This window comes from Empidonax traillii, unplaced genomic scaffold (assembly GCF_003031625.1).
Source record: "Empidonax traillii isolate 1590-97213 ecotype Southwest subspecies unplaced genomic scaffold, ASM303162v1 scaffold262:size680716, whole genome shotgun sequence".
NCBI lineage: Eukaryota > Metazoa > Chordata > Aves > Passeriformes > Tyrannidae > Empidonax > Empidonax traillii.
The window spans coordinates 133,918-152,295 of record NW_020955455.1 but is presented as its reverse complement, the minus strand read 5'-3'; the positions used below and the strand labels follow the sequence as shown (position 1 = coordinate 152,295).

The 18,378-nt window shown below is 44.7% G+C and overlaps 1 protein-coding gene across 5 annotated transcripts in view; it reads right to left on the bottom strand.

Annotated features, from left to right (window-relative positions):
- The window catches only part of LOC114060157 (ubiquitin-associated protein 1-like), a 33,589-nt gene that overhangs the window by 2,406 nt on the left and 12,805 nt on the right, over positions 1–18,378 (bottom strand). For 4 of the 5 annotated variants that reach the window (XM_027889413.1, XM_027889414.1, XM_027889416.1 and 1 more), the window contains exons 2-7: positions 13,686–13,726; positions 9,779–9,903; positions 6,902–7,831; positions 3,071–3,109; positions 2,453–2,629; positions 1,069–1,170 (exon numbers count right to left, since the gene is read on the bottom strand). In XM_027889413.1, coding sequence (XP_027745214.1) covers positions 1,069–1,170; positions 2,453–2,629; positions 3,071–3,109; positions 6,902–7,831; positions 9,779–9,903; positions 13,686–13,719 — 1,407 coding nt within the window. In that variant the 5' untranslated portion in view covers positions 13,720–13,726. The remainder of the gene's footprint in view (positions 1–1,068; positions 1,171–2,452; positions 2,630–3,070; positions 3,110–6,901; positions 7,832–9,778; positions 9,904–13,685; positions 13,727–18,378) is intronic. The other variant, XM_027889417.1, reaches the window with a different exon arrangement.

Below are 18,378 nucleotides of genomic sequence, written 5' to 3'. Positions count from 1 at the left end.
GCTCTCCCATCCGGCAGCTCCTGCTGCACTGAATTTTTTTTAAAGGTACTTTGACTTTGGGAACAGCACAGTAGCCCTTGCTATCAACTGGCTTCTCAGATCTAGGGCAAACTTGGGGGATTAGCACAAACCCCACTGTGTACATACAATACTACCAACGTCAACTGCACATCCCCTCCCTGAGCTTTCAAAAAATAAAGTGGCAAGAAGCGAGTCAGATGATCATTTTTATGAGCCCTCTGCCATTTACAGTGCCTCTGCTCCACTCCGGGGGAAAGAAATCCCCAACAAGCAAGCACGTTGAAGTGGGCAATCAGGAGATTAACCATTTCCAATTTCGGGGCTGAGCCAGTAGCAAATGTGTTTCCTGAACTCAGTCACTTCCCATCTTCACAGCACTGTTCCTCTGTTTGCAAGCTCATCACTAGTTCAAGAAAGGCAGGAAGGCATACATATGTCTGGGGTGGGGGTTGGGTTGCACCTCTAAAGACTTCATGTAATAACCTGGCACACAACAGGCTGGCAGACTTTAAAAGGATCCCGCTGTCCTCTGCCCTGGCTACCTGCCCCTGCTGTACCTTCCGTGCTGGTAAAGCAGCCAGACAATGAACCAGACCCAAAATACATTTTCCAGCTTCTTTCAGAGCGAGCCCTAAACCAATCTGCCGAGCAGCCAGGCAGATGCATTCGTAAAAGGGAGAAAATCCATGGCCAGGGCAGGCTGGCAGGGTTTGAAAGACAATTTTCTGCTGCTGAAGTTAACTGTCTCTGTCCCAAACCCTGCCCACAAGAGAACTCTGGGCATTCAGAACATTGCGATCACAATAAGCAGGGTTTCAAAAAAATCCTGTCCTCATAAAAATGCTTGCAAGTGAGTAACAGAACAACACAGAGGAATTCCAATGCTTCAACAAATACTAGCTTTATCAACACAAAGATGCCCTTTGGCAGTCAGTTTTGGAAACAAGGCAGCATTACCATGAAAGCCAGAATTACATCAGCCAGAGGAACTGCTGCTGGAATTCCCTGTCATGGCACATTCTCTGTTCCTGCACACTGCACCCTCACCTTCTCCTCTGAACACTGGTGCATTTCCAAAGCTGCTTCAACAAGAAGTGGATCAAAGCCCTTCTCACAAAGCTGTCCATGTGCAAACAGGTAATCCAGCACCTGTGGGGAACGAAGACAAGAAACCAAGTTTGCAGTGTGGCGTTGGCAGTGCGCGGTGAAATGGCAACTTTGTACGTGCAGAGGGGCTGAGCACGACTCCAACCCGGGACATCAGAGACAAAGTCCTCCTTAGGAGAGCCGAGACACTCTTTTTATACAAGTGTCTCAATCTCTTGTGCAGAAAAAGCAGATGAGCCTTTTTGTCTTCCTGTGCTCTCCAACCAGCTCTGAACATCTTGCACTCCAGTCAGAGCACCCTCCAAAGTGCATCTTCAGCCCTCTGTGCCTCACGGCGGAGCAGAAGGCAGAAGTTTAAGTGTGCGTTTTATACTACACGTTATAAAAATGAAACTGTAGGTCCAGCAGTCAAGACATGTCAGCTTTCAGCTTCCTCTCAGACAGCCACAAGAGCTGATGCATTCTGAAAGCAGCCAGCCTCTGGAGATCAGCTCAGCACACCAGTGAATGAGCTGCAAACCCCAGCTCACACGTGCAGAAACCACTGACACATTCCTTACCTGCCCTCAGCTTTGAGAGGTGCAGGGAACACTCAGGTGGGCAGTGTGAGGCGTGCAAAAGAACACAGCCTGCAAGTACAGCAGGATTTAAGATCACCCCCGTAAGGGACACTTTTTTCCATTTGATACCACAGTTCTCTCCAGTGCAGAGTTTAAGCCACTCTCGATGTGCATGGAAGTGGGCAGGAGATCATCCCACGAAGCCAGAGTCCCCATGACCCTCCTGCCCAGACACAATCCCGTGTAGCACAAAGGCTGCCCAGGGCCAGCACAGAGAGTCTGACAATGCTCTCCCCCACTTAAAAGTGTTTGAAGTGGATCCAAGACCCAGAACCACCCTCCACCCTGCAGCTTTAAGCTCAGTGACCTGGTTTTAGCAGGCATCTGAGGCAACACACACGAGGCAGGAAGCACCAGCACCAGGGTGCACACTAAAGTCGGTCAGTGGGGCCTTGCAGGAGCCTTTCAGCGCTGTCTCAGGCCTGCAGGGGCCAATCTCTCTACAAGGAGAGACGTCAGCATCGTAAGCCCTCGTGCTCAGAACAAGGGAAGTAGGCAGTGTTTCTGCCACGTGGCACTAAGCACGGTGCAGAGCCGTGCTGAGCTTTCTTTGGATAGGTTTGTGGCTCCTGGGGAGACCCAGTCCCTGTCCCAGCTTCACACAGAGCCAAGGCCCATCTCAAGCTCAGCGCAGCTCCAACGCAGCACCCACAGGAGTGGCCAACTCGAGCAGTCTCTCATCAGGAACAAGCACAAGCTCTTACCTGGTCTATATTCTGTCCCTTCTTCTTCATGGCTCTCAGGACATTCTCTGGCGAGTACCCCATGTTGACCACGGTCTCCACACACTGCCTCTCGCTGGGGGAGAGGCCCTGCTGCAGCTCCATCGTGCAGCTGCTGCTGCTGGGCACTTTAGACACTGGGAAGTTTTGGTGTGTTACCTGAAGGGGAAGACACGGAGGCTGAGGTGATGGTCATCTGCATCCCACATCCTGTTCCTGCCTAATGCAGAACAAGGATACCCCATGTAATTAACACAAGAGGGTTCCTAGACTGCCCCTGGGAAGTTACACACTGTGTGGATGAAACAGAGCAGTGCACAAGGTCTGATTCCCACAACACTCTTTTAACCCTCAAAACAGCAGTGAACAACCCAGATGCTTCACAACAAACCCCCTCCTGCTGGTGTGATCAAAACCTTTGAACACCCAACCCCTGCAACAGTGAAGGTCGTGATACAGCCAACCCTCACACCTCAGAGAACAAAGACTGCTTCCCTCACCACAGGTTTACTCACCACCTATGATTTTCTGTACTCACAGGAACACTAGGACTGGAGATTATCATAAACATGATCCAGTGCAAGGTATTTGGAAACTTACCACAGGGATTTCTGTTTCCTTGTAGTCTGGGTGTACCTGCTGGACAACACACAAATAAACCAACTATGAACATCATGCACCAGTGAGCAGAATTTGCCACAGCTGGGGGAGGAGGGTTTTATAGCATACTCCATCCACTACACCGCGGAGACTCAAGGTCTCATCATGCTTCTGCATATGAGAAGTGGAGATCACACACCTCACATGTAGAAGTAGCTACAGAATAGCCACCTATATGTGTGTAGCTACAGAATAACCATCACGAGGATTTCTTCTCTCCGCACCCTACAAACGGATTATACTCCAAGCAGGATGTGTGTACTCCCGTAATAATTGTAAGCTTGTTTATTCTGTCACCGTAACAGCTGTGTGTTCACACGGCTCAGTGAAACACACTGGCTCCAGTTCAGCTCCTGACTGAGTGCTGCACAGCCTGAGTAACAGTGGGACTTTTGAAGTTGTTGCCTGGAGACTTCACTTTTTGAACATGGGAAGCGGGAAGAGAAAAATGCACCTCTTCTCTGCTCCCAGAGCATCGAATTCCATAGCAACACAGGAACAACGTGGCACACTGGCTAAAGAGAGCATGTGATTTTTCTGCCCAGCCCTCGGACCCGTTCCCAACACAGCAACAAGGCCAGGTCACGTCCCTTCTGCTCCCTTTCCACAAAACCAGGCTGCCAGAGGGCACAGCCAACCTGCCACTTTATAGGACTTTGCCCGAGATAAGAGCAGTGCAAAGTGAGGCCTCGGCCCCACAAAATCTGCACATTTCAGTTCACACATTTACAGTTCCTGCATTTTAAACAGAATTAGAACAGGCTGCAAGAAATCACCGTGGATCAAAAACCACAGTTTTTTGCATTTTTTAAACACTTATTATGCCAACAGAGATTGCTTGAAAGCTTGTCCACATGCTTCAGAAAGGCTTTCTCTGGGCCTAAACTGAACAACAAAAAGCCTTTTACAAAAAAAAACAGTTCTGACAAAATCTGCTAGGATTTTGGCAAATTCAATTTATTTCCAAAAAGACCCCAAACTACCACCAAGGTTTTGTTCTCCATTTCTGACCATTTTGATCTCCAGGGTAAGAATTTTTCTTCTATAAGACAAAGTCTAAGACATCATATTCACCCTGATGGAATGATGTACCCCGGGAAAAAAGCACTGGGATACGGGATACACTGAAATGTGGGTCTGGAGAAGCCCTGAAATCAGCTAGAGGATGGTGCTTAGTTGTTGATGCTGCAGCCAGGAAAACCAAAACTGCTTCTGACACCAGAGATTCGAGTTTGGAAAAACCAACTCCTGCTCCTCAATCTTGAGTTTAATTTCAAACCATTGTCTTCACTAGCCTCCAGTTCTGCCAAAGCTCTGAAAATCAAACCAAAAAGTGAGGAGAGGGGACCACCATAGAACCTGTGCACTCTCAGAGAAATGGAGAAACCGTAGATTTGTTTCCATCCAAAAATTCCCAGACCCTATTCAGTGGTAAAGCAAAAGCTACAGTGGTAACTGCAAATTCAAAGTTACAATTTCTAGTCTCATGAGGAAAAAAAAATTATGAAGTCACTGTGGAATACACTGGGGCACACAATTGCCCTGAGGCTTCCTAAAAGGCTGGGGCCACAAAGATGCTCCAAGGGCTGGAGCGCCTCTGCTATGGAGACAGGAGGAGAGAGCAGGGGTTGTTCAGCTGGAGAAGGCTCTGGGGCGGCCTTAGAGCACCTCCCAGTACCTAAAGGGGCTTCAAGGTTGCTGGAGTGGGACTTGTCTGGACAAGGAAAAGGGGAATGGCTTTAAACTGACACAGGGCAGGGTTAAATGGGATATTAGGAAGAAATCAGTCCCTGTGAGGGTGGTGAGGCCCCGTCACAGGCTGCCCAGAGAAGCTGTGGATGCCCCAGCCTTGGGAATGCTCAAGGCCAGGTTGGATGGGCCCTTGAACAACCTGGTCTAGGGGAAGGTGTCCCTGCCCCTGGCAGAGGACTGCAATAAGATGACTTTTAAGGTCCCTTCCAACCTAAACCACTGTAATGATTCTGTGAAAAAGGACAGGCTTATTCTACGTTTGACTCTGATTTCCTTCTGTTGTTTTCATACTCTGAGGATTTTTGCTACATTTACTTCAACTCTTTTGTTGCATTTACTTCAGTTTTTTGCATCTCAGCTGTCACTTTCCAGTCACTGGGACTTTACTGTGGAAACATGAAACAAGTATAACCTGAAGTCTGGGAATTCAAACAGAAAGAACTAGTTCTGTCAGCATACCTCTTTTCTTGGTTTGCTGCTTCCAAAGGAGAAATAGTTTCAAATTAAGACCTTTACCACTTCTATTACCAAGTCTCTTTCTTTGTCAATTTGAATCTTCCCTGATAGCATTCTTGAGAATACACCTTCCCTCTTGGCCTTAAACAAATTTTAATCAAGCAGAGAGATTTTGAATAGTTAAGAGGGGAAATCTGGCTATCTTAATCCCCATCTATCTAGTTGTGATTTTTCATCTTAGTCCCCAGAGACGATGCATGTTTCCTAACTGAGGTTTCACCTCTGAGCTAACCCCTGACCATGCAATCACCTCCCACACCTGTGACCTGCAGCAGTGAGCAGGTGCTCAGCACGCTGCTGCTCCTGCCAAAGTCCACAGTATTAAACTTGTTCTGGTCACCAACAAACAGCTGATCTGCTGACAAACACACCACTGCCCAGAATGCTGTGTTTCACAGTTGTTAGTGCATTCACATAAGCCTGAAAAGAGGTGGGAGAACAATAGGAGAGGAGCAGCATCGTTTGCTTCAGAGCAAAAACATACAGTATGCCAGTAAAATCCCAGAACCACTGAAACACTGCTTATACTGGACAGAAGGAAAAAAGGCAGATTATTTGAGAACCAGCTATAGGGTTTAACTACACAGTTTTCACTAGGCTTCATGTCCAGATCCGAGGTTCTTTATAAAAAAAAAGTCCACAAACTTTAACTGTAATCTCTGCTCTTATTCACAAAGAGACAAAAACAACAGCTGGTGTGAAGTTGGTGTCCTCAAAGTAACTTTAAAACTCGCAACAAGACTGGGGAAATGAAGAGTCAATCCCCTGTCTCAGAGCTGGGCAGCAGCCAATGGTGATGTTAAAAATACAAGATGATCTTCACAACTGGTTTTGATCCCCACCAAGCAATCCTTTCACCCTCCTTCACAAGGAAGAGTGTGGACACCAGATTTCAAACCACCATAACTGTCTTCCTTTCAAAGACTGCATTTTAAAAGGATCTCGGGAAGCAAATTAAAAAACAAAAAAAATACACTTATTTCAATGTAGGTCAACCACAAGCACTTTTTTCTTCCCTGAATGACACAGCACACCTGTGTTTTTCAATTTGTTATTACTGCTATTACTTGAGAAGTCTTCATTTCCCATTTTTTCCAGCAAATAAATAAGCAAACCAAGGAAGAAATCTGGAGGAGATCTGACTCAAAGCCCAACAGCACTTCAGAATCAGGACCATACACAAAAGATGCCTTATATACTTAGTTCAAAGGTGTGCAACTATCAACAACAAATGAGAGCTGAAAAGCTGAAAGAAAAATCACTGCAATTAGCCTAAAAATACCAAATTTGGGGAAAAACGGCAGAGTAATAATCTGAGGTTCAGAACTGCCAGCATGAAGACCTGCTGGAGTGATCAATCTGCCACGTAACTCAGGAGGATCTACAGGTCACTCCTCATAAATGAAGCTACAGCCAAAGCCACAGGACAGTCTAGAGGGAAGATTTGCCTCTGCACCTCCACCTCTCCCCAGCAGCCCCAGCTCCAATCCACTGCACATTTACCGTAGTCGATGTGCTTTGAGATGATTCGTCTTCTGTACAAGCAGCTGGCGCGGCCAGGGAAGACAGCCTGGGTGAGAAGGGTGATGTCGATGTCTCCCTGGCACTGTCCTCACTTAGAGCAGAAACACCAACCATGTGGAGTCCATTCAGTTCACTGGCTTTACTCTGAGCACAGGCCTGCAAAGAGCTGAGCAAAGTGCCGTTGCGGAGACAGGTAGTGCTGTGGAAAGTGCTCGTGAGTTTTGATGACTTTTGATCGCTCTCATCAGAGTCAAGCTTAGGAAAGGACAGGGATTTGATATTGCTCACTGAAGTGATAGGGGAAAGGGACACTTTGGAAGACAAGGACATCTTTTCACAGTTTCCCAGCTGTGGTAAAGTGATAAAGCCATTGGGTTTGTGAAGGGGTTTGAAGTCCAACGTGGCCCTTTCTATGGATGCCAGAACTTCTTCATCTTGCAATACAGACTCAGACCCTCCTTTGGGCAAAGTGTTATCTAAGAGCTGGGCAACAATTGGCCCAGTAGTACCAACATGAATTTCAAGAATATTTTTTAATTCTTCCTTATCATCGATAGTTTTTAATTCCAGTTTGTCAAACGGGTCTTCTTCGCGTTCAAAATCAGCTGGGTTAAAATCTGCTTTTGGGTGAGGTGGACTGAGGACCTTTTGCTTCACAGAGCTGCTGTTGGCTGGCGTGGGAGTAAGGATATTATTGTGCTGCAGGCTGGCGAGGATGGGGTTGATAGGAGGAGGCATGGCTTCAGGGCAAGGTCCCTCTGAGAACCCCATCCTGGTGCTGTCCTCTGGAGCTGCTTTGGAGTTAGCTAGTGCCTCTTCTGCCTTGCGTTCAGCTTCCCTCTGGGCAGCCTGGATTTTTTTGATGTCTTCAGCCCACTCGATTGTTTTCTTTTCCAGTGAGAAGTCATACTGGATGGGGGTGGAGGGGAAAGGGGAGAAGGAGAAAAAAATTAATTTGTAAGGATCGTAATTGTTACTTCTAACAGCAATGTAAGTCACCGTAGAACAAGAGCTACCTGAGTTACCGTGACAATCACCCCTTTTCCCAGCATACAGATTAACAAAGCTGGCAGACACCACAAGTAGTTAATTTTGCCTCTGTCCACAAAACCTGGCTGCAATCTGGATTAGAATAGCATATTTTGCCTCCTTTCTGCATTTAGTTTTGCTTTAGAGCTACGGATCATCCCAAAATCAGTTTCGTAACTCTCCCAACCTTCTCCCGCCAGGACTTACAGATGTAACAAGGGGAAGTGTAACATGTTACTAGATGGACAATCATTCCCCAACCTGGCACCACTGAACTACCTCCTGTCCACAAGTTCCACAAGTCATTCAAAACTGCAGCAGAGTAACTTTGCATCCAAAGGCCAATACAGTATTACTCAGTTTCCCCTAAAAGATTCCTAAGGCACTCGATATTAGAGTTTCGCACCCACTGGTTTAAGAGGTATTTGTATTTCCACTCCAGTGCCCCCCCAGCCAAAGGGGATATAATGGCTACAACAATGAAAACGCCTTCCTTCAGCAGCAGGTTTTGCTGTAGTTACTGACAGGACAGGATTTCCACTTAACATCAGGTCGTTCAGAGCCAGGTTAGCACAGAGAGGCTTCTGTAAGCTACTGACTACCAGCGTACTGACCACTTAGTGCCTTGGTGTTAAAGGACAAAATCCTGCACAGCCTAAATCTATCCTTAAGTAACCACAAATGCTCCGAGACACAGTCTAGGAGCCCAGTCCACAGGCAGGTTAAACCTCAGACTCACAAAAAGTGCTAAGACAGCCTCAACAGGACAGTGGCACATACTTGAACAGGAGTACTTTCCCACTGGATTGCCAAGTCATATAAATTCCCAGTTCTAAAGGGCAACAAGCCAGCAAGGACTCATAGGCCTCTAGAGGCTTCTCACTATGTGTTGTGCCACATTCCATCCTGTAGCAGGCTTCAGTCTCCCTTCCCTGAGCTCTAGGACTCCAAGAGGTGTGATACACAATTTATCAGCAAGGGGACTTGGTGGAACAACACACACACAGGCAGAAGGACTGGGCACCACTACTGGTTACACGGTCTTTGGTATGTGAGCAGAGCTGTCACAGCTTTGTGTGGGTCTCTACGTAGCTCTCCCACACCAGCTTAGCTGAGTGCAAACATGTCTACTAGGACAATGAGGTAATCACTTAATTGTTATAAGGAAAAAGCCCACAGCAATCTGTCACAGACAAAGTGAAAACAATTATCAATTAGGACTGCTCAAGGAAAATCATGGATCTAAATGAGAAAACATAGTTCAATTAGATTTCCTGTATCACAACCTGCAGTTGGAGATTAGGTTTTCAACAGTTACCCTAAAGCAATTGATTTTATGCTACTAACAGCTTATTTTAACAGAAACATGCTCCTCAAGACAGGGAAGCCATCCATGTATCAAGCTGTAACCTGTTTGCCCCACAGAATTCCCTCTCAGAACTACACAGAACACAAGAACTGGAAATCATGCCACTGCACAGGTGTATCAGTTCTTAGCACTTTTGCTCTTAAAAATTATATTCAAACTTAGCAAGGGTAACATTTAAAACTTGCACTTCTTCAAAGAGGATGCACTAAAATAACTGCTTAACAATACAAGCCTAGTGGCTTTTTAAGAAAACAACACGTAGAAGCTTTTTGCATGACCTATCATATTTCTATCTTTCTATACAGTCTAACAACAGATCTTCTGCAAATACTGTCTGGCACATGAAGTGACACCACAGGACTGGCATGACCCTTGAGCAAACTGACAAACTGCAATTTACAGCACCACACATTGGGGCCAGGGGAGAAGAGAGCAGAAAGGCACAACACATCACTCACCTGGGCTTCTCTGACAAGCTGAGAAGAATCAGGCAGGCAGAAACCAATGGGTAATCCAACCTTTGCTGGGGTTTTGAACTTGTCTCCTATCTTAAAAGGGACATCATCAAGGTAACTGAAAGGCCCTGAAATCGGAAGCAGAAATTATATTTAAAAAATCCCCACAACTCGCAAGTTGAATGCTTTCAATTAAGGCTCACTGTGCTGTGTTTGGGAGCTATTTTATCTCTGCTGCCACAACTGTGTCAGGTGACAGTACAAATAAAGTTTGAAGCTGTTTGGACTTCAATGCCCCAGTTTTGTTTGTGGAGTTTGTTTGGCTTTCCTAGATGTTCTAGCCCACAAAAGGCACACAACATAACAATCCATCAGATTCTGAAGCCTGTGCACCCCATATCCTACTTTCCTGTGTGAGAAGATTATCCCTACACAACTGGATGCTGAAGCTCTCCTGAGCACTGTATTCTGTTATATCTCTATAAAAAGATTCATCACTTTTTACCATATTCAAAACAGGTTTTGAAATGACCCAGCTTTAGAGTAGCTAAGACAAACTAAAACCCAGGTTTTGACATGCAAGTAGGAGGTAACATTCAGACAGAAGTGGTCACAAGGGAAAAGTGACAACCCAAAGACACTCCACTTTAACCAAAACACAGTGAAGTATCAAGACTATTTAGCACAGCAATTCTGATTCTTGAAACAAGGCAATCAAACTTGATCAGGTCCTACATCTGTCCTTTGTATCTATCACTTACACCTGATACTTAAAAAATGTTTTAGAGTGACACTTTTCAGGCATCCTACAAACTCACAAGGCAAAAACCTCTTAAGCTCAGCTACCTCCACCAGACTGTTGGTGTGTTTTCCTTGAGCCACTGTGAAGAACTATGAGAAAACCCACAACATAAATTGCACTCAGTTTTTTGATTAACTGAAAGTGATCTCTTGGATCCCTGGTCTAAGCTTTGGGAATTACAGGCGAAGTTTCTGGGGTGTGTATTAAAAGTGCCTCTAGGCCTCCCTTGTAACTTCTCTTTGAGTGATGCAGATAAAGAGAGACATTATTGGCAACAACTGAGAGGGTGTTCAACCCCTGGTTCAGTGAACTGTAACTTGCCATTTTTATCTGACCCATTTTCATACTCAGATGGCAGTTTAAGTACTGTTTGTGTTCCCTCGCTGTCGACTCATCTACAAGGCAGCCACAGGCTCCCAGAGGCCGAGCAGCTTTCAAAAACAGGAACATCCTGTCAATTTGGAGTTACAGGTTTATGGGCTGTCATCACCTGAGCTCTCATTCCACGCACCAGAGGTGCTAGTCACGGAGTTTTGTTAAGACACAGGTGCTGTCTCCTGCACTTTGAAACCACCAGGATGAACAACCTGCATCTCACCTGCACCTCCAGGATGAAAACATGCTCCAGGCAGAATATAACAGTATTTTCACTGATCCTTAGTGGGAACAATATGTTTAACATGCAACATGCCATCCAAATTGTAATTGAGCTGGCAATTTGAGAAACTGATACACCAAACATATTATGAACACATCAAGTGTTTCAGGACACTTGACCATAAAAAGTCTTTCTGAGGCAAAACACTGGTACATGTAGTATTCAATTTGTTCCAGCCCAATCAGAACAGCACTAGTTTGGTGACACTGTTTCAACAGTCACATGTTCAAGTGAAACAATTTAAGGTTTTTTTCAAACTGTTATTTAATATGGCTGTTGGTCACTTCATCCCTTTATCAGTTAAAAGCACACTGAGGAATTTCTGTGAATAGCTCTGGCAAAGGTGTACCTGTCAGCCTGATCTCTGTGCTCTGTATTACATTCCTGGCCTAACAAACCACTACAAGAGTAGGATTCCTCTCCACTTTAGCATAAAGCAGAAGTCGCTGGTCGATCCATAGAAGTGCCCTTCAGTTTGGTAGCAAAATAGAAATTTCAGAGAAAAAAAATAGTTGCCAGTTATGAATGGGGAACAGTTTTGAAACCATGCGGAACTGAGTTTTTGTAGTCACACAAACCATACTTACACAACTGTCAGAAATCAGAGTTAAAAGTTTTTAAATTCTATAGTGACAACAATAACATAGAAATATTATGCTGCACTTGGCATAACCCACACTTTCTGTGCAACAGATGAAAGCTGCATTTCTACATGCCACTAATTCCTACAACTTAAGTTTGAATTTCCAATTATTCAAACAACAGGAGAGCACCTGAAGTTACATGGTTCGGAATAGTTACAGGTGTATGTTAAGAACACCCTTAAAGACGGGAAAAGGGCTCCTTTCTCTCCACTCATACTTTGTGCCCCCGCCTTCATCTCCATTTGAAGATGGTCCTGAGCAACCTGAGTTTAAGCAGGGGGTTTGGACATGACAATCTGCAGATGTCCCTGCCAGCCTCAACCACTCTGTGATCCAGCATCAGTCCTCTAACCTCTCATGAGCAGCTCAGCAATAAGCACAAGAGATACATCAACTATACTGACCGGTTTCATCAACCTGCCAGGCACTGAGCTGAAGGCAGCTGTTGGACTAAATGCTTTACAGTAAAACAAAACTCAGTTAGCAGGATTATTCTTCACAACCCTTTCAGAAGACTGAAGCAACTGTGCTGCTGATTTCTTAGGACACCATTAAGCCAAGGAAGTTGCTCCACTGCTCCTCAGAAGGAGTACTGTGACAGTGCCGCTGGTCATTAGGAACAGAGGGCACGCAGAAGAGCGGACAAGTTATCAAGGCAGCTCACAGCACCACTTGTCTGGGCCTTGTTATTTTGAAGCCAGGAGCATGTTCCAGCACACTGTACTGTTTTGGGAAATTTTTAAGACATGTTGAATTCTAGCTGTGGGCAGCATCTTTGCTCGTCCGGTTGGGCAAGCAGCAGAGAAAAATGAAAACAGACACAGAAGAAAAGCAGTTAAAGAGTGTTTACAGATAACGAAGCTACTGCTGAAGGGCTGGCAGCTACCTAGTGAGGAAACTAGTTGTCTTGCAGCAGGGTCACTGGGCCACAGCAAAGAAGACCATCTAAAAACTAAGTTTTGATAGGCTATTTTTATTAATCCCTAACCATGTATTTAAGTGAGGCATTTCTTATTTTGGGTTTTAACTCCACACTTGCAAGACTACCTAAAAAGCTCAAGGACAAATGGAATTCCCCAGGACCGTCTTATCTGAAAAATTAAAAATAAAGATCATGGCCGAATTTCTAAAAGCAGAAGTTTTGACAACATGAAAGGTCACAATTAGCAGTTTGAAGAAGCCACATTACATACAGAAACTGAACTGTAATGTTCCACAGAAATATTACTTGCACTCAAATTACAACTTATTTTCTAAAAACTATGCACATACACAGGCAAATAACTTTCATGATACAAATCATCTGCATGACTTTACACATCTCATATGTAGAAGACAAAAAAATACAGTCTCTTTCACCTGCCTTCTGAACCAGATTAGTCCATTTTAAGAAAGAAATTCATGGTTTACCAAAGACCAAGCACAGTTCAGTGTTATACTGAAAGCTTCACTTTCATTTCAACTTCTCACATGACTTCCACAGAAAGATGCTACAGCTCCAGCATCCACTTCAGCAAACATCAGAGCAGTCTCACAGTTCAACTTTGATTTTGAAGGGTTAAGTGGGATAAGGGAAGGTACAATTCTGCCATGATGGAGCAGGGAACAGCTACAGGCTGAATTTCATTTCAATCAGAGAACAAGCACACACAGCATCAGCAAGCAACTGTTCCAGAGGGAAGCCAAGACAGTTCATTCCTAACAAAAAAACTACTCAGTGGCTAAACATGAACTCTCTAGGTTGGGACATCAGTCAGCAGTAGGATTTATCCTGTTGAAAAGACAAGGATGCCAAATTTCACTTACCATGAGAGTCGGATCCCAACTTCTTAGAAGCCATTTAGAACCTGAAAAACATTTTAAAACAGCTTTAACAACTTCATATGTGTAGCACGGATCAAGTCTGTGCTGTTTCCTACCTCTAGGTTATGGAACACGTTGCAGACACCTAATGTGCCTTGTTCCCAAGACAGACAAGTAAACTTATTTTATAGCCTTGAGAACCAATTGAGCACACAAATAACACAGCCCAGGGTCTGCCAATCTAAAGGGCAAAAAAAACCCACCAACCAAACCACAAAAACCCAAACAAACCAGCAACCAGACACAACCTGGTTGATCAGGAAGACAGAGTTCCAGATCACAGCACTTGGCTCTCTCCCAGGCCCATGGAGCACACCCTGCTTCCCTTGGCATTAAGAATAGCTCTTCCTACTGGAAATACCACATTGATCCTCTTCAGTTTAATCCCTGCTGCTCTAAAACGGGATACTACCATACTGGGCACACAAGTCAGTCAGCCAGCGAGGCACTTGTCTAGACACACTGGGTAATGCACAACACAGGTATAAGATAAACGGTACCATTAGGAAGATACTTTTGGATACACACAAGAAAACGCTGGTAAAGAGAGGTCTCATCCACTGCCCACACAATTTACTAAAAACTTATAAAATTTGGATGCAAGATGTTAAACACAGTGCCTAGACAGCTTTTAAACACAAGATAGAATTATCTGTCTATAATTAATTGTCAGCTAAATCCCGGCTCCAGGATGCTTATGGTATATTCAGTAACATAACTGATTCTTTTGCTGGATTAGAAGGAAATCACAAGATCTATCTCACGACAACACACCATAATTCTTTGAATAACTGAATTTTTAAGCTATCCTTGTGACAATATGCATGACAAGGAATCAGAGCTGCCCTTTGTTCCTGAAGCCCTCCAGCTCATAGATTGAAATGCCCAACAGCTGGTCTTCAAAAACACGGAGCTCTCTGATACATCCCCAGGGGCAGCAGAGCATGTGGGGCAGATCACTCCCCAGTCAAGGACTCTCAGGCTCACTGTTTCCACTGCAGATTCCAACTGTAAAGGTTACCTTAAAGGAAGGGAGTCATTAAGGTGAGGATTACACAGACAGCTTAGCTATTCCTCCTTGCTGCTGCTGACAGGACTGGGGACAAGGAAGGCCAGTTACAAGCACTTCAGCAAAGTCCCTTTTGCTGTGCAAAGGTCCCTTTCAAGGTTATGTTGAAATCATCAGGAGAGCCAGCCCTACTGGCTAACGGGAATTCAGCACAGGGCTAACGCTAAAGCCGTACAAGGATCACCTGGGTGCAACCAGACTTGAAGAGGCAACAGACCATGGGGAAGTGAGTCATGCTGGGCAACTCCAGCTGCACCTTGGACATACAACCTCTGTGTCATCCTGCTCTTTGTTTACCAGCCTCTTCTCAGCACTGGTATTACATCCAAAACTATTCCACGAAGCCAGAGAACTGGTTTTGGCACCTACTGGCAACTGCTTCTCAGAAGCAAACAAAACATTAACGACTCAAAGACGGAAGGAAAAGGAGATGAAACAGCGCCAAACCTATCATCTCAGGAAGCATGTCAAGGACAAAGCCACCAGAGCACTCAGGAGAGCTGCATGTCAACCACTGGAGCTGAACAAGCTTTACCGGTCCCAGAGCCACAGAGGAGACCAGACTGCAGACAACAGCACGTGAAAGAGCTGCACTTTCAGACCCTGACCATGCTGCCAGACCAGCTGCTGTGTCGCTAGTTTCTCTGTGTGAGAGAAGCAATTAAGACATCAACTGAGTTTGTTATTATCAGAAATGCCAAGTGAAATCCTATAGCCTTCATGTGCCTCACCAGCCCTCCGTTTGCCACCGGACACTGTGGCACTGCCTGCAACCCCATACTGTGGCTGTCCACCACCCACTGAACCTGGGACAAAGCCTACACACACTTCTTTCTCCAAGTTCTTTCTTCTGGCTACTACCTCAGACTGAAGAGCACATGGTCCTTTCTCCATACAGTTTAAGAACTTCCAATGAGAGGAAGCAACCTCCTCACTTCACCAACCTAACTGACACAGGAGTTCTCAAAGCAGCACCAGTTACTACAGGTAACTGCTCCAGGGACATTGGTGGCAACGTGTACAAATCCCACTGAGCCAAAACTGCACATCTAACTTCCAGGGAGTTTTGCAGTAGCATATCCATCTGGAACTGCATCAAGTCTCAGCGTCAAAATACCCCACATAAGCAATATGCATCTTGCTTTCGTTGTCAATCCTGTAGTAAAATCCTGGTGCAGGCCTGGCATCTGCATTAACTTCAAGGTGCAGTGGGGAAAATGATTCCCCTGCCATATGCAACCCCTTATTTAACTACAGAACTAGCTAAGGCACATCAACAGCAAGCTAGTCATGAAATGGACCATTTCCAGAGACAGTCACCCTTTAGATTCAGGTAGCATTTGAGATGATATCACACCAGCTCTTGCTGATGCACTGTGAGTGTGCACTTAAGACATCATTACTGCAGAAGGCACTTGTCAGCAAACAGAACTGTAACACACAAACAGGCTTCCAGCCACATTTCATCACCCCTTTCCCAAAAAAGGTTTAATCAAAATAGCGTCTTGTGACTAATCAGATTTGATAGGCTATTCAGGGACCACTGTTACAAGCATCTTGCTGTTGCTCTGTCCTCCTGGCCGGGAAAAAAGTACTTGCAGCCCGTTACAAGGTACTGATGTTGTTACTATGCTTCTGGGCATTACCTGAACATTCATTACACCGTGAAGTAGAAATTTGCTTATTGTTGTTACCACTCATTTAGAAATTTACAGGACCTGCTTTCAAAGCCTTACTCCGAACCAGATAATGGACAACTGCAGCCCTATCAATGTTCCCTTTCATCCCCAGTCTCTAGAACACGATGCTCAAAGGTACCTGTAGTAACAGCATGTGGTGGCACAAATTTCAGCCTGGTGCTTTACTGCACACTGTAAATTGGCAAAGGACCCACTCTACTGCACGTAAACTTTTTCAACACTTTTCCAGGCCTAGGTAAAACAGTTATTTGTGTAATGCTATAGAGTGTTCCTACTGACACCTCTCCTATAAATGGAGACCTCCTTAGCCACATTTCCTCATTCTTGGTTCTGGCCAACCCTCCAAAGAGAAGATCATGGCTACAAGTGTCTAAAAGTTAGAAGCAGCTGAAGCAACCTGATGTGAACTCTCACCTTCCCACCTGTATAATTTTTCTCTTAGTAACAGCGAGGCAGCAGGTCAACATTCCTAAAACCAGCCAGCCCGAGGAACACAGTGTAGCAGAGCCCAGGAGGAGGACAGAGGACCTCAGAGAGGCCATGACAGAAGTAGAAGAGGGACAGGGAGACAACTACAACAACAACACCATAAAAACCAACACAAAGATGAAGAAACAGAGAAGTGACAAGGCAAAATTGATGACAGAAACAATTAGCACAAAGAGAGGGGACAAGCTGGAAAGACTTGAAGGGATGGCACAGAGATGACCAGGGCAGTCCACCGGACACGTCATCACTTAAACTTGAATGACATCTCGCTGTGCTGCCAGACGAGGGGAACAAAGAGAAGCATGACTTGATGCAGGGAAGCAATGCCAAAGGGAGAGTGTCATCAACAGACCAGACCAAAGAAATTATTACAAAGAGTGACTCATGGGGAGCTACTGGGAAGTTGGGGTGGCTTTTAATTCTGAGCTCAGTGTCCCTTCTATTGGTGTTTCCCTTAAGTTTATATCTACATTCCTTTTCTTCTGAAAGAGCTCTGACTGGAAAAGTTGGAAGAATCCTACCACTAATGAGTCCTGTGACTGCTTTATCTGTGATAACTCAATTTGTCAACCAATCTGACTTTTCATCAAGAAATGGGCTCTTGTTGCTAGATCCCTGATTCTGGGGTGCAAATATGTCTAGATCCCAGACCATGTGAATTCTCTGAAGTAACTCCCATACTAAGGTAAACGAAAAATGTACTCCTTATGGGTCAGAGAAAACCAAAATGCCTCAAGTTATCAATAATCAAGTTACCATAATCAAATCAGCCACCTCTATGACTTTCAGAGAAGAGAGACTTGATCTTGCAATTTCCATTTTACCCGATAATACACATCATGCAGTCTACACACTACTAAGGATGTAACGTTCATTCTAAAAATTACAAAAGGACTGAAAAAGTCAAAAAGAAAATATTTTTTTTCCCCTGCCTATGTTACATTCAAGAACTACTATTAATTTTACAGGATAGAAAAGAGAAAAAGTGAAAGCAGTTTGATTCAAGTGATTGATTTCTAAGGGTCACAGGTGTTCAAAATTTAGACAATAGTTTCGGTTTTCACCCCACTGCTTGTTTCAGTGCAAGTGAAAGGCGTTACCAACATCAAGATTCTGTATATAGCCTCAAGTAGCAAAAACAAAAGTCAACAGTGCCTGTAGCTAAGACAAAACAAACATTAGGATGCTCATCAAAGCTTCCCACATCCGTAAGTGCTCAGCCACTGCTACACAACTGAGATCTCTCATGTAGACTGACAGTAAAGAGCTGATCAGTTTAATACAGTACAAAACAGATTTCTTGTTCATTAACTGCAGTGCCCAAATAGATGACATCACTCCAAAAACTGCAGCAACTGCTTCTGCTTTGTACCTCTAA